Below are 15863 nucleotides of genomic sequence, written 5' to 3'. Positions count from 1 at the left end.
AGAATACAGGCCATTAAACAGCTTCTAGAGGACAAGTTTTGGCTTCCAACAACCTGGGCTAGATTCATGCTTGTAATCTAAAGGTTAAACACTTCGTTACCAATCTTTTATGTCATCCAGTTCTCCCTCTGAGCACTACTGAAAGACACAATATGTATTCAATCACACTACAAGTAAAATATAGTTATTTTTCCTATGTCTATTAACGAATAGATGATGTCTCAGTGTATTTCACACTCTTCAAATATAAACTTGATTTGTGCTTACTTATTTTCACATGGAGCATCCCATGGAAACTGTAACTAGATGTGATTACATATAACTATATTATTAGTGTAAATTAAAATGTTGCCTATTTTTCAAATAGCAAAACTTATTTTGAGCTATAAAATGTGCCCTCTTACATATCTCAGGGCAGATAAAAATGTATGAGAGGAGACAGGATCAACTTACTTGATCTCTAAGGGAATATCTACACTGCAGCTGGGAGAATGCCTCTCAGCCCTTGTAGGCAGACACATGTTAGCTCCAGTTGACCTCATGTGCTAAAAATAGCAGCATGGACATTGCAGCATGGGTGGCAGCACAAGCTAGCCACTCAAGTACCAGCCTGCCTGACCCCTGGGTCCGAGTTCACGTGGCTAGCCTATGCTGCCAAAACATCCATACAGCTATTTTTTAGCACACTAGATTGAACAGAGCTAGCACATGTCTGTCTACCTGGGCTGCGAGGCAAGCTCTTAGCTCCAGTGTAGACACACCTGTCAGACAAGGGGGAAAAGTGAATTCCGTACTGCAGGGACTCTCCATTAAGATCACCCAGTCACCAATTTTCTGGCCTTTAAATCTAAGGACTATTAGCTTTTGTGTCTCTGATGACCTAAATTGTCATGATGGCTCACAGGGGAGAGGCAGGCCTGGTCTACATTACACAGTTAGGTCAACGTAAGGCAGCTTACATCGACCTAATTATGTCAGAGTACACACTACAGCCTTGTCCCGCCGATGTAAGTGTCCTGCTACACCAACATAATAATTCCACCTCCACAAGAGGCATAGGGCTTATGTTGGTGTAGTTAGGGTGGCAGTGTCTGTCTAGATACTGCGTTACTTATATTGGCTGTTGGCTATCTTGTCAAGAAAGCCAGGCAGGTAGAGCCCGGCCCCCAGCTCTCCACTCCCAGTTGGGCTGCGCCTACCCCGCTCCCTATTCCCAGCCAGGCTGCTGCCAAGAGGCTTCCCGCTCAGGGACCCAAGAATCCCAGGCAGCTGCCCCCCACTCCCAGCTGTCAGTGTCCCTCACGTCAGTGGAAGCACTCCTAGTGAGGACACACACCACCAACCGAAGGAGGGTAGTGTGGACATCAGCCACCGCAGTGGCTGTAAGTCAACCTAACATAGGTCGACTTAAGTCTGTAGTGTAGACATGCCCTGTCTTTCAGACAGCCAGGACCCAAGTCATATAGGGATATACAGATCGAAGTCAGTACCTTGAATTGCACCTGGAAGTTAACTAAGATTCCATGTCAATCTAAATTTTTAAGAACATAAGAACAGCCATACTGGATCAGACCAAATCTAGCCCAATATCCTGTCTTCCAATAGTGGCCAATGCCAGGTGCCCCAGAGGGAATGAACAGAACAGGTAATCAGCAATCCATCCTGTTGCACATTTCAAGCTTCTGGCAAACAGGGGCAAGGTACACCATCCCTGCCCATCCTGGCTAATAGCCATTTATAGATATATTGTCCATGAATTTATCTAGTTCTTTTTTAAACCCTGTTACAGTCTTGGCCTTCACAACATCCTCTGGCAAAGAGTTCCACAGGTTGACTGTGCGTTGCGTGAAAAAATACTTCTTTTTGTTTGTTTGCTGCCTATTAATTACATTTGGTGATCCCTAGTTCTTGTGTTATGAGGAGTAAACAGCACTTCCTTATTTACTTTCTGCACACCAGGCATGATTTTATAGACTTCTATCAGTAATCTCTTTTCCAAGATGAAAAGTTCCTGTCTCATTAATCTCCCCTCACATGGAAGCTATTCCATACCCCTAATCATTTTTTGGCCCTTTTCTGAACCTTTTCCAATTCCAATATATCTTTTTTGAGATGGGGCACATAGTATTCAAGATGTGGGTATATCATGGATTTATACAGAGGCAATATGATATTTTCTGTCTTATTATATATCCCTTTCACAACGATTCCCAACATTCTGTTAGCTTTTTTTGACTGCAGCTGCATCTTGAGTGGATGTTTTCAGAGAACTATCCCCAAGGACTCCAAGATGTCTTTTTTGAGTGGTAACAGCTAATATACACCCCCATCATTTTATATGTATAGTTGGGATTATGTTTTCCAATGTGCATTACTTTGCATTTATCAACATTGCTCTAGGAGAACTAGTGTAATGTGTTCCTTGTGACTGATTCTATTTAACAAATGATCAGCTGCAATCTACAACTGCTGCAGCTTACACATATTCTTCAAGGACAGTCCACTGTAGAATGCACTGCAGTAATTATGTCAGGTGTTTGCCGTACTTTGCTGTTTTATCAGCTATACTTCTTATATTGGAGTCACAATATTTTGTAAGGCAATACATACCTGCCTATGTTCTTGTCTTCACTTTTACTCCCTTAACCTCACTGTCTCAATTTCTGACATCAAAAGTTGCTGCGATAGCACAAGAGTTTGGGATATAATTCAAATATGCTGTTAATTCACACTGTTAATTCACACACACATTTGTGTTTGATACGGTCACTGCAGTTCTAGAAAAATGTTTTGTTAATCTGAACTGAAGAAGATATTCTAAAGGGCCTTGCTGATTAATTGCTGACTGACAACTTCTTTATATTCTCTAACTATACAATATTAGTTCATATTGTTTTGTCTATCCATTGTTACTCCAAAGCTCATTTGAATGTGTGAATTACTATTCAATTTCCTCGTGTATATAATTTTAGCAGATCAGCATTTTTCTTACTTTTAATAAGCACCATTAGTATGTTCAGCACTGTACATTACACAGAACTATAGTTCCTGTATCAAAGAGCTTATAATTTTGAGGTCTTTAACTTAAGCAAACTGATATTAATTTTAATTGGAGTTTGCCTAAAACCTCATTAAAAATTAGTAAGGGCTTTAGTATTTTCCCCTAACTTAGACAAACAGAATGGTTCAGATGCATAAGAAACTGGAAGATCAGATGATGGTGAAAATTCATGACTGTGAATTTTTTTTTCTTCAAGTATATGTTGTGATATGTTATATACTTCTGGCAGCACTAACTGACATTGATAGGCTCTGCAAAAGTAGTGTTTGAATGAGGGATTTTAAGGAAGGATTTGAATGAAAAGAGAATTGATGTTTGGTGCAAGCACAGGGGGTAGTGAAGATCAAAGTACAAAGATGATAGGGGAAAGATAAAAAGGGCGGTGAAATATACCTCTTTCATATCCTTCCCTCAATACCCACCTCTGCTTTGATGCCAAGTGTCTGAAGTTGAGCCACGTTGAAAATTAAGGGCCGTATTAGAAAATTTTGGGTTAAGTGACTTGCCATGACCAAAGAGAGAGTCAGTATTTAGACAGCAGACAGTCGTAATTAGAGAGTCAGTGAATCGGGTTCTCAATCTTGTGCTGTCCTGCATAGATCATGCACTTCTTTCATCAACACTGATTTTATTTCTGTTTGCTCTCTGTTCAAATGTCTGTAACCAATTTGACTTGCTAAAGGATCCTAGTGAATAGTGACTATGCTGTGTTTGAACCAATGAGTTATTGTACATTACATCACTTGAATATAATGCAAACAGTTAAAAAATTGCTATCCTAATTATTAATGACTATTTTTGCATAAGCTCAATATGTATTTAAAACAAAGTTCTATTGCTGTCTGTCCTAATTTAGTACATGACTGCTGTGTTGATTGGCCTGTTAAGAGTTACGAAATTACTTTATTTTTTTAAATTAACATTTATTATTCAAAACGTATATAGCATTCCATAAATTTGCCTGGCATTTTAAACAGATATTAAAGCTATGGTCATTAACTTGCCATTTACTTATTACAAGTTAATTGCAAGTTAATTCAAAACTGAATTGAGAACACCAAATGTTTGGTGACAAGGAATGGAATAGGGAAGTAGGACTGGAAACCTAGAGGTGACTTTCCTTTACTCTAAGGTCCCTTTATCCCACTTGCAATGTAAGGAGGCCTTAAAGGGTGAATAAATTAAATTTACATCAGTTTTAACATCCTGCATTCTCCCAGAGTGGTGTAAAGAGGCCTTAATGTAAACGAGACTCTGGCCCAAAGACTTATTATGCCATTACTAAATCTCAACCTTCTAGCTTCCTTCCTTCTTCCTTCCTCACAGAGTATATTTGTCTTTGCTCTTCTAAGGAAAGTTTTCAAATTTATCATACATGTTAATGCTGTATGAACAGGTATCTTGTAAATAACTGTCAGTTGGCAAAGAACATACTCAAAGATTGAAAACAAAATATACTGAGCTGTCAGACATACACCACACCAACCCCTAACAAAAGTTGACTACTTACTGCAAAAGAATATGTACCAATTGGTTCAGGATGTGGGTAAAAAGCACATATCGTGTGGTAATCATTTCTCAAACAACAAAGACAGAAATACAAGTTATTTACAATGATTGTGCTATATTATACTAAACAGACTGTCAGAAAAGATTCAAAGCATAAAAGCTTCTTTTTCAAACCAGAGAAAAAATAATACTGAATTGGGGGGAAATAACTATGTAGTGTACTTTGGCCAAAGCAGTTCAACATTCTTTCTTCAATTTTCAATTGTTAAATTACATTGTGTTCTAAAACTGCAGGAAACAGATTATAGGATCAGAAAAATTGTCACTTAGATTATTACAGCATGGTTATAACAATACCAGCCATCTCTCAAAACTTCTTTTTTAAAATGTTGTCTTATTAAAATAAACGGATCTCCAAATATAAAATTCCACTACAAAGGTTTAAATCACAAATTGTTGCATATAGTATATACAGGACTACCAGATTTTGTAACAGGCACTGTTTTTATTTAGTTGGGGTTTTTTTTGCTGACTGTTTTGTGTTACATTTTCTAATGTGGTGGCATTAACTACAATTTAATTTCCACTTAAAAATAATTGCACTGAGATTTCATATGTTGTAGTTATGTATTCTTGATAGTAACATCAGCTGTTCATATACAGTATGAAATGTGTTACTGCACTCAAGGCCAAACAAGGATTAAGATTTTCAGGGTTGCACAGGCTTTCAAATGCCAGCAATAGAAAATATTATTTACTCCCACACCAATATGGAGTTAATGTGAAAACATCTGTAACTACATGAACATTTATATCTAATTCTATCATCATAAACTGTCAAAAAACTCCACCCAAATGTATTATAACATTACAAAAAATTGTCAGCAATCATGAGTAAACAAGGTGCATTTTCTTCCATTCTGCCATGTCAGTTAGGGGTACCTTATATTCATCATAATCTGTCTCATCTAGCAAATTCATTTTATCCAACTCTACAAGTTGTTCTGGGGTTGGCTCAGTTGGCAAAGGTTCAATCAACGCTTGTTCATATATTGGTTTTCCATTAAAAAAAAGTTCTTTCCAATCACGCATCAGTTTAATTGGAATTAGGCTGCAGAAACAAAAACAAACCAAATTAATTGTCAAACCAAACTAACAAGTCAGCTATTTTGAGAATTATGGACCCAATTCTGCACCAAACACGCAGCAGAAGTAAACAGGCTCTACACTAGAACATCTGTGGGATTTGGGATGAAGATAGAGCCCTCCCTAAAGGCTGTACCCAACCTCCTCTGCAGCTGCTGTGATAGACACAAGGGCCGCTGTACCTCCACATATGTGCCAGTGTGCAGTATTTGGTTGGTGAAACTGTGTAGTAGCAAATCTATTGTCTCTGCCCCTCTCCCATTCCAAAACTTATATTCTCACTGCGGAAGGACTTATTGCAGGATCTGTGGAGATGTACGCTAGGCTACACAAGAGATGTGGACTCCACATCCCTTCTGCAGTTTTTCTGCACTCAGAGCCTTCCGCACCAACAAAAGGAGGGTGGCAAGAGCTGTCCAGAAATGCCTACTGTACATGCCGATACTAGTTTATGATCATATAAGTAATTCAACCTGATTATGTTTCCATTAGAAAAGAAAGGTATTTATAGAAAATAGCAAATCAAAGTAGATATAAACAAGGAAAAAGTGTTTTTATTACTAAAGATAAAACAAAGAACCTGAACACATCATATGGAGTAATTCCATAGCTGCTAAAATCAACAAGCTGAGGAACATCAGGAGCACAAACAGCCTGTATTCAACAGGTGTGCTCAAATTGAAACGGAGTTGTATTATTATCAAAATACATATGAGTACCTTTTAATTATCTTGCACTTTGTATTTTAAAAAAACCAGCTGTGATTTAATTATATGACCATAAAAGGGCACAACTATAAAATTGCTAGCAAAACAGCATCATCATTTTAGAACAACTTCATCTATTTGAATTTTCTTCTTTTTAACTACAGATCTGAGATAACTGAGTGTTATGCTATAAATATACTTTGCACATAATACTTTTGAACACTGAAAATAATACTGTTTGCATCTTGCACAAGGAAATGCATGGAAATACTGACAAAATTTACCTCCTGTGGCAGTGAGGATGCTGATACAATCTTGATCTGTATATGTATTTGAAATACCTATATGGTGTATTCACCACTCAGTTCACATATGTTTTATACTCATTTACATTGGAGTCATGGCTGTACATTGACAAGGAAATCACGCACAAAATGCGAATGTCATGTTGAATATTGCAATGCTGAAATACGATTCATATTAAACATCTACTGCGCCATAATATATATTTGCACATTTTTTCTTTAATAACCTTTTGCTCTTAATCTTCTAACATAACAGTTATTCTTTAAAGGCAATGGAGTTTTAGATTTATATTCCTGGGGTGAAATCTTCACCACCACTCTAGCCCCTTTTTGCAGTGTTAAAAGGCTGGAACAACATAAGGGAGCCCTTAAAGCCCCAAGTCTGACCAGGGGAGGTTTCCCCTGGGACAGACACTGTGGAGACTGCTGCAAGACTGCTCTCCGAGGATCATCTCACAAGCTCTGATGCAGGGGGCATGTCAGGGGTGGGCCACAATCTGTGGAGATTCCAAGCAGAGCGGTGGTCCTTAGGGCAGCCCAGGAAAGCTGCTGTAATGTAAACAAGCCCCCACGGTTGTCTAAGTTATGCTATGGGCCATCCAGCCACTGGAGCACCCTAGGATTGGGAGGGCACAAAGATTTAAGCAACTTTAGCCTCCCCCTACTCCTGACCTGTGAGTTCTGTGCTGTGCCTCTTAGAGGACTTTTTTGCTTCTCGATGTAGAGAGAAAAATATGAAATTCATAAGAAGGACATCTTATAAAACTTATACATTATTCATATTTTCACAGTATAAGACTATTAATTCCAATTATTCTGAAATGCAGTGGCCTCAGCCTAAGTACAGGGATACCCTACAGCGAGAAAAACAGACATTCAGTCCTCTCCTGGTCCTATCAATTATTCAATTCTCTGAATTCTCATAGTTTCTAAAGTGCTGATATGCACAATAATTGTATAGTTATTTCTTAATAATCATACAGTATGTTAATCTATGTACTCTGTCTCGATAAAAATCATAGTGCAGGGCTCTGCGTAATCACTGTATAGTTATTTTTCAGGTTTCAGAGTGGTAGCCATGTTAGTCTGTATCAGCAAAAACAACAAGGAGTCCTTGTGGCACTTTAGAGACTAACAAATTTATGTGGGCATAAGCTTTCGTAGGCTAAATCGCACTTCATCAGATGCATGGAGTGGAACATACAGTAGGGAGGTATAAATACACAGCATATGAAAAGATGGGAGTTGCACTGACCCTCCCACTTGGTCAACTCCCATCTTTTCATATGCTGTGTACTTATTCCTCTCTATTGTATGTTCCACTCCATGCATCTGATGAAGTGGGATTTAGCCCACGAAAGCTGATGCCCACATAAATTTGTTAGTCTCTAAAGTGCCACAAGACTCCTAGTTGTTTTAGTTGTTTTTTAATGTCTCTCAAGAAGAGCTGTACTGATCTGTAAGGAGAAAAAGGAGACGAGAGAGGGAAATGAGAAGGTGAGGCAAAAGAAGGGGAGAGCACTTTCACACTTACATAATGCGGGAAGGATCAAAAATATTTTAAAACATATTACCTTTCAGCAGTTCGACAGTTCATGTTATTTGTGGGCTTTCCCCCTACTTTCCCTTAAAAACTGAATATTTATTTTAAAATTTCAGTACAAAAAGATCAATAACCACCTGAAGTTGTACCTTGTTAACTCATTATTAACCATCTCCTGTGTTAAGACTAGCTAACAGTGATTCCTTCAGGGAGATGGGTTGAGGATCCCTATTAGGTAAACAATGACAAACACTGCCTTCCCAAAAACCAGTATCTGCTCTTGATACCATGTCATGAAAATGGTGGTTTTTGAAGGTAGCCTTATTCAGTAGCCTTAAAGATTTCAAATAAAGGCACATTGCTTATACATGTTGTGGAAGCTGCTATCCCCTTAATTAAGTGAGCCCTGTCCAACCATCTCATAACATGACTGAATGCACAATATTATCCACTTAAACAGGCTTTGAGCCAAGATGGGCTGACCCTTAGATTTTTCTCTGAAAGCCACAAAAAGGTTCCACTCTCTGAATTGCTTACTCATATGCTAGTACTGTTTGCATGAGAGTTAGAACATTAAACGTGCTGTCCTGAACAATTCAAATTTGCATTATATTCACTTTGCAGTTTCAGATGCATGCAGTATTATTTCAGACTGTCACAGAACGTGTTGTCCCTTTCAAAGCAGGCCTAAGTCCAGTTAAAGCCTTTTAAGATCAGCTTTCTGTGGATTGTACTCCTCAGATGGATTGTGTGACTGCAGGTTACAGCAAAGCCTACTATGGAATGGAACAGGACTATATACAATCGCTTGTTTTCGCAATAGTGAGAGAAGGCTGGAGGGTGTAGCAGCTTGCTGTAGAGATGCTCCTAGGTGGACCAAACTGAGTTGTAGACCAAGATTGCCACTATTGAACAATAGTGTTCCCAGAGGTCAGGGAGCTGAAGCAGGAGAAGGAGAGGGGCTGTGGCCAGAAGCCAGTGACAGGGCCTAAGGAAAGTCCTAAAGGCAGGCAGGAGAAGGAACTGGCAAGGAGTAAGAGTATGACTGAAAAGAGTATGAGCCATGGACTAAGGAGTGCTAAAGGTTTCCGGACCAAGGAGAAAGCAGGGGAAGAAAAAAGTATGACAAGGAAGTAACAGAGAAGGCAGGAGACTAAGTGAGAAAACTAGCTCTCTCTTGTCTAGAGGTCCCAGGCCAAAGCTTCTGGAGAGGATAAGGGGAAGTTCTCCTTTACTTTCCTCCTTCAAGTGGAGAAGACCACAGTATACCCTGGAGAAAGGTCTGTTTAGCCCAGTAAAGATAAAGGATTACTGAGGACTACACTGAGTGTGGCTGAAAGATTTGTTTCGCCTGTGGCAGGAGAAGTCTATCAGTGAAGCCAGTACAGAAAGCTGAAGAACTGTGGACCAGGGAGTGGCAAAGAACTGTTGTGGAATCCTAGCTATTAAGGAGAAGGACTTAGCTAAGGATGGGTGATGTTTTTGGTTTTGTTTTTTTGCAGAAGTCTTTTGTTTTGCACTTTTATTTGTCTTCAAAAGGGAGGAATATTTGACTTGACCAGAGGGCCAAACTGCCACTTCACTGAAGCACCCAGCTACCTGAAAGCAAGGGGAAACTGAAGCACCAGTCTGATTGATGGGAAACAAAGGCATGGCAGCATCTAATGCCAGATCAGGTAGGAAAACCTCTTACAGTCCTAAAGCATTAAGTTGTGATTTCTTGACTTCTTAAATGGTTGCTGTTCCACCCTACAGGTGGGTCCGTTGCTGATGTGAGGGAAGTAATTTGTAAAGTACACATTGAACCTAATGCCTTTTCACCTGAAGGATCTCAAAATGCTTTGCAAACTTACTTCTATTAGAGCTGTCAAATTATTTTTAAAAAGATAATTGTGATTAATTCTAGTTTTAAGTGCACTGTTAAACAATAACAGAATACTATTTATTTAAATACTTTTGGATATTTTCTACCTTTTCAAATATATTGAGTTCAATTACAACACAGAATACAAGGTGTACGGTGCTCACTTTACATTATTTGTCATTACAAATACTTGCACTGTTCATAGAATCATAGAATATCAGGGTTGGAAGGGACCTCAGGAGGTCACCTATTCCAACCCCCTGCTCAAAGCAGGACCAATCCCCAATTTTTGCCCCAGATCCCTAAATGGCCCTCTCAAGGATTGAACTGACAACCCTGGGTTTAGCAGGCCAATGCTCAAACCACTGAGCTATCCCTCCCCCCTGTTTATAGGGAAATAGTATTTTTCAATTCACTTCATAAAAGTACTGTAGTGCAATCTCTTTATCATGAAAGTGCAATTTACAAATGTAGAATTTATTTTTTCATAATTGCACTCAAAAACAAAACAATGCAAAACTTCAGAGCCTACAAGTCCTCTCGGTCCTACTTCCTATTCAGCCAATCGCTAAGACAAACAAGTTTGTTTACATTTATGGGAGATAGTGCTGCCAGCTTCTTATTTACATTGTCACCTGAAAATGAGAACAGGTGTATGCATGGCACTTTTGTAGCAGGCGTTGCAAGGTGTTTATGTGCCAAATATGCCAAACATTTGTATTCCCCTTCATGCTTTGACCGCCATTCCAGAGGACATTCTTCAATACTGAGGATGGGTTTTTCTCGATAACATACCAAATGTTATGTAACCAAAAAACAAAAATAAAAAAAAAATCTACATTTATAAGTGGCACTTTTACAGTAAAAAGATTGCACTACAGCACTTGTATGAGGCGAATAGAAAAATACTATTTCTTTTGTTTATATACTTTTACAGTGCAAATATTTGTAATAAAAATAATATAAAGTGAGCACTGTACACTGTATTCTGTGTTATAATTTCAATCAATATTTGCAAATATAGAAAAACATCCCAAATATTTATAATAAATTTCAATTGGTATTGTATTACTGTTTAACAGTGCAATTAAAACAGTGATTAATCACAATTAATTTTTTTAATCAACTTAATTTGTTTTGTGGTAATCACTTGAGTTAACAGTGATTAATTAACAGCCCTACTGTCCATATAAAGTACATTGTGATCCTTTAGAACAAAAGGTTGTACTACAAATATAATATTTTATTATTATTATTAATACTTCATGTGCAAAAAATGTGAAAATATTGAAAAATATTTCCAGTTTAAAGTAATTAATACTGTGAAGTTGGGATTAATTTTTCCATAGTAACATTAGCTCCAGTACATTGAATATGAGAAACAGAACTCATGATTCCTTTCCCTGTATTCTGTTTCTTATATATTTCTTTTCTCTGACTTCTGAAATTTACTTACTTGTTCGTCAACATTCGATATTCTCCTGTTTTGGTTGACAGATCAATAATTTGGTCAATCACTTCCCAACACATGGAATAATGCTTTTTATATCGAGCCTCCGCTCTTTCAGCAGCAATTTTCTCATGTAGGTCTCTTTCTTTGCAAATACGTTCCTCATAATCAATTTTTTCTTGTTTTGCAAGAGCCTAAGGATTTTTTTTCAAAAGCAAACTTTTAAATTAGATTGGAAATTAACTTGCACTAGCATAGCAATAAAAAAAAGTTTAAAGATTACTCTAAGCATTTTTAAAAAGACTATGAACTTGAGTCAAGAATTGAAAACATTTTTATCAGATTCATTAATCAAATGATATATAGCAGGTAATAACAAATTAAGACCTGCAGAAGCTTGAGTACAACCTCTGAAGACTCTGTAAGTCCCTGCTTTTTGCAAAATTGTTACTAATATACTGAAGTAAAGGAGCAAAAGGTTACTTCTCCCATAGCAAGTAAAAAAAAATTTTCAGTGATTTCTGAAAAAAAGCCATTTTAACCTTAAAACTTGGAGAGAGTACATTTGCTATTCATGAAGAACAGTCATGCAGACACTGAGTGAAATCCTGGTCCCAGTATAGTCAATACCAAAACCCCTCTCAAAGTCAATTGGGCCAGGATTTCAGCCATTAAATACATTTTAGAAGGTGTGGCACACAATTTAAACAGCAAGGGCCTAATCTGCAAAGAATTAAGACAAAGATACCGATGCTATTTGAACTTTAGAACCCCCACCTTCCAAAATTTTTGCACATAAATCGGAAAGGAGGAACAGCAGCTTGGCTATCAGCACTCCCAAGGGCACAGTGGGCCCTGGTGGTCAGGAGGTGTAATTCTGGAGAATCCCTGATCAATACCTACAGACTCCTGGATGCATGAGATTCCTAATGAGAATTAATGACTGGGGGGAAGATAGAATGAGGGGACAGGGGTAGAAAGGGTGAATGCCATGCCCTGCTGTATGCATACCGTTTGGCATAACATCTCATTCGGACTTAGGCTCCCAAGTGCTTAAGTCACTTTTGAAAATGAGACAGGCTCCTAAGTCACTTAGGCCTTGCAACACTGGCTGGGCAATACCTGAATACCTTTAAAAATCTGGGCTCATGTATGGGAGGTAGACACAGCTCTGCACAATATATTGAATAATTAATCTTTTACCGCCTCTCTGTCAAGAGCTTCTTGGAACTCTTTCAGTCGTCTTTCTTCATACTGTTTTTCTCTGAAAATTCTGTTCTGCCATAGCACTTCTTTTTCATGCCGAACATGCATGAGTTGCACAGCAATCCTCCGCTCCTGCTGGGACTGTCTCATTAATCGATTAATAAGTTGCTCTTCCCGGTAAGCCTCCTAAAAAAATAAAATATTGTAAACTATGCTAAATAGTGATTAACTATTTCATGGATTAGTGTCAGAAAATTCTATACTCTCAATATAAAATGTTTATTCAAAATAGCATGACAGTCTTCATCTATGCCTATTTAACATACATAGCCTAAAACATACATTTCTATTTATGATGCTATCAGTAATATAATATAGTTATGATCTTATCAAGTAATACATAACCACTTAAAAATCTTTTAATGAGATACTCAACAGAAATAAATTTTCTTAAAATTTTGGCAGCTAACATTAATTTTAACACAAACTGAAGAAAGTACTATGTACAGACAATTTTGATGTGACTTTTCTGTGCTTCAAATAATTCTCTCTTTCTAGTTGTAGTGATGCTCACTCCGCAACAACTAGTCCGAGTTTCCCTTTCTTTCCCCAACCCCATCCTACAACTCATATCCAGTCCCAGTTCTCACCCTCTGAAGGTTCCTTGTCCTAATCTACTCCCTTGACATGAAAAAAGAAAAGGAGTACTTGTGGCACCTTAGAGACTAACCAATTTATTTGAGCATGAGCTTTCGTGAGCTACAGCTCACTTCATCGGATGCATACTGTGGAAACTGCACATCCCCTCTGCTTTTTATTCAGGCAGCTTCCTCCCTCACAGTAGAGTGGGGGCACTGAGTACAGGTGACTCTTCATTCTAGTGGTGGACCTGGCCCCAAGATAGCCTGCATCAGCCTGGAGCTTAATTGCAAGGAAAGTCCTGCTCAACCCTGAGCTGAAGCATGCCTAGTACAGATGGATGGAGTACTGTAGTAGCCATATCAGTCCCAGGACTTTAGAGAGACAAGATGTATGAAGTAATATCTTTTATTGGACCAACCTGTCACCAACAGAAGTTGGTCCAATAAAAAAAAATATCACCTAACCCACCTTGTCTCTCCAGTACAGATGGAATCTTTCAAGAAGATCTAGCAAGTCTCTAGTGAGTATGTGTGGACTGCAATTTTTTAAAGTCTTATAATGACAAATTTGGGTGGATTTTCACAGGGATGGCAACAAGCAGATCCCTGATACAAAGGCACACAACTCCTCCTTTTCCCTCCCCTAAATGCTAAAATTTTGCAAAAATAAGTCAGCCTGATGTAGATGCCCAGCCTGTAAAATTTCAGCCCAAACAGTTAAAGATGGTAAAATTATAATAGGAAGTGTCAGGCAACTGCCTATTATAAATGTTAAGAAAAAAATCATAAAGGAAAAGTAGGACTGATTTTCTGTTTCTCCTTATTATCCTACTTAATTTAGGAGTTTAAGGAGGGTTTAGGAGTTTGTCCTTGTTAAATACAGTGGCAGCCAAAGTTTGTAGTATCTCCTCATTGACATGCTTACGTTTTCAGCTTCTTTCTGCCCCTCCTCTGTTCTTATGAATTCAGATCTCTGAACTAAAATTTAAACTTCAAAACTTTTCAGCTGCTTCTGCAGCCCAGGCACTGCACTTTGAGTGAAAGTTGCAGTTTTCCTTTGAAGTCCCATTGTCCTGTGGAAGGGCTTGAAAGGGAAATCACAGATTCCCTCTGCAGCCCAGACACCTGCTCCAGAAGCAACGTACAGCTTTAAAGTTTAGTTTAGAGAACTGTAATTGGACCTTGTCTAAGAGTCCCAATTCAGTTTCTTCAGAAAAGAGGAGAGGAGTGGAGAAAGAGGCTAGAGGGGAAAACTGGAGCACCCACAGGGAAAAATTAGCGGGTGCTCTGCACCCACCGGCAGCCAAGCTCCTCGCCTCCTTCTCCTCCCGCCAGCACACCGCGTCCCCACTCCTCCCCCTCCTTCCCAGGGCTTCCCGACCCCCGTCCTCCTAACAGCTGTTTGGCGGTGCTAAGGACTTTCCGGGAAGGAGGGGGAGGAGACGGAGAAGAGGCAGGGCAGAGGTGGGGTGGGAAAAGGTGGGGTGGGGCAGGGACTTTGGGGAAGGGGTGGAATGGGGGTGGGGCCAGGGCAGATGCGGGGCAGGGGCAGGGGCAGGGCTGGTGAGGGGAGAGGGGGAGTTGAGCACCCACCAGGCAGATACCAGAAAATATTTGGAGCAGAAGCCCTGACCTCTGAATTCCCTTGGAACCTCCTCTATTGCTCAAGCTTCTACAAGGGACTGAATCTCTGATTTTAACAAGCTTTCATGAAAGAGTCCCTGAATCAGGAAGAGGGGGTTGGATGGAGGAAGGGTTTCAAACTGAATAGAATAACCATGTTTTAACAAGGCATACATTTTAATGGTGAAGGTAATTAACCACTGGAACAATTTACTAAGGGCTATGGCAGATTATCCATCGCAGGCAATTTTTAAATATAATCAAGATTAGATGTTTTTCTCAGAAACTTCTTGTAGTTCAGACAGGAATTGTTTCAGAGAAGTTCTATAAGCTGTGTTTTGCAGATGGTCAGTCTAGATGATCACCATGTTCCCTTTTGTAGTCTCACCCTCAGAACACACAGAAATGCAGAGAGAAGAGGTGGGAGGGACACATGAGAGTACAACAGGCACTGAGCTGCACCTACTGGTGCATCCCATGAGTGGGAATATGCAGAGGACACTCAATAAAGAATTTGTCTTGTTCATGTTTGACACAATTTTGAAATGATTGCACTGTATGATACATAGTCATAAATCACACAGGTGACATTTTACTATGTTACTAAGGCTTCATTCAAGTAGTCATTTTAAGGGTGCCAATACCTGTAGCCTACAGATTGAGTGGGAGGGTTAATCTATGAAAATAGTAACCTCTCAAGTTTCCTGAGGTTTCAGTAGCATAGTTGGTTATTGCACTTTCCCCTTTGAAAGTTGGCTGACATTTCTGCAGACCTGGGTATAATCACAATTTAATTTAAAATTACTGC

At 38.9% G+C, this 15863-nt stretch overlaps 1 protein-coding gene across 2 annotated transcripts in view; it reads right to left on the bottom strand.

Moving 5' to 3' along the window:
• Positions 1-15863, bottom strand: part of LOC142068265 (sperm flagellar protein 2-like) — a 46162-nt gene that overhangs the window by 6190 nt on the left and 24109 nt on the right. Inside the window, exons 8-10 of one of the 2 annotated variants that reach the window (XM_048850336.2) lie at positions 12789-12977; positions 11592-11779; positions 5513-5681 (exon numbers count right to left, since the gene is read on the bottom strand). In XM_048850336.2, coding sequence (XP_048706293.2) covers positions 5513-5681; positions 11592-11779; positions 12789-12977 — 546 coding nt within the window. Of the gene's footprint in view, positions 1-3753; positions 5682-11591; positions 11780-12788; positions 12978-15863 lie in introns of those variants that run through there. The other variant, XM_048850337.2, reaches the window with a different exon arrangement.

This window comes from Caretta caretta, chromosome 5 (assembly GCF_965140235.1).
Source record: "Caretta caretta isolate rCarCar2 chromosome 5, rCarCar1.hap1, whole genome shotgun sequence".
In the NCBI taxonomy this organism is placed as follows: Eukaryota; Metazoa; Chordata; order Testudines; family Cheloniidae; genus Caretta; species Caretta caretta.
The sequence above is the reverse complement of the archived record's forward strand: the minus strand, read 5'-3'. Positions and strand labels throughout refer to the sequence as shown.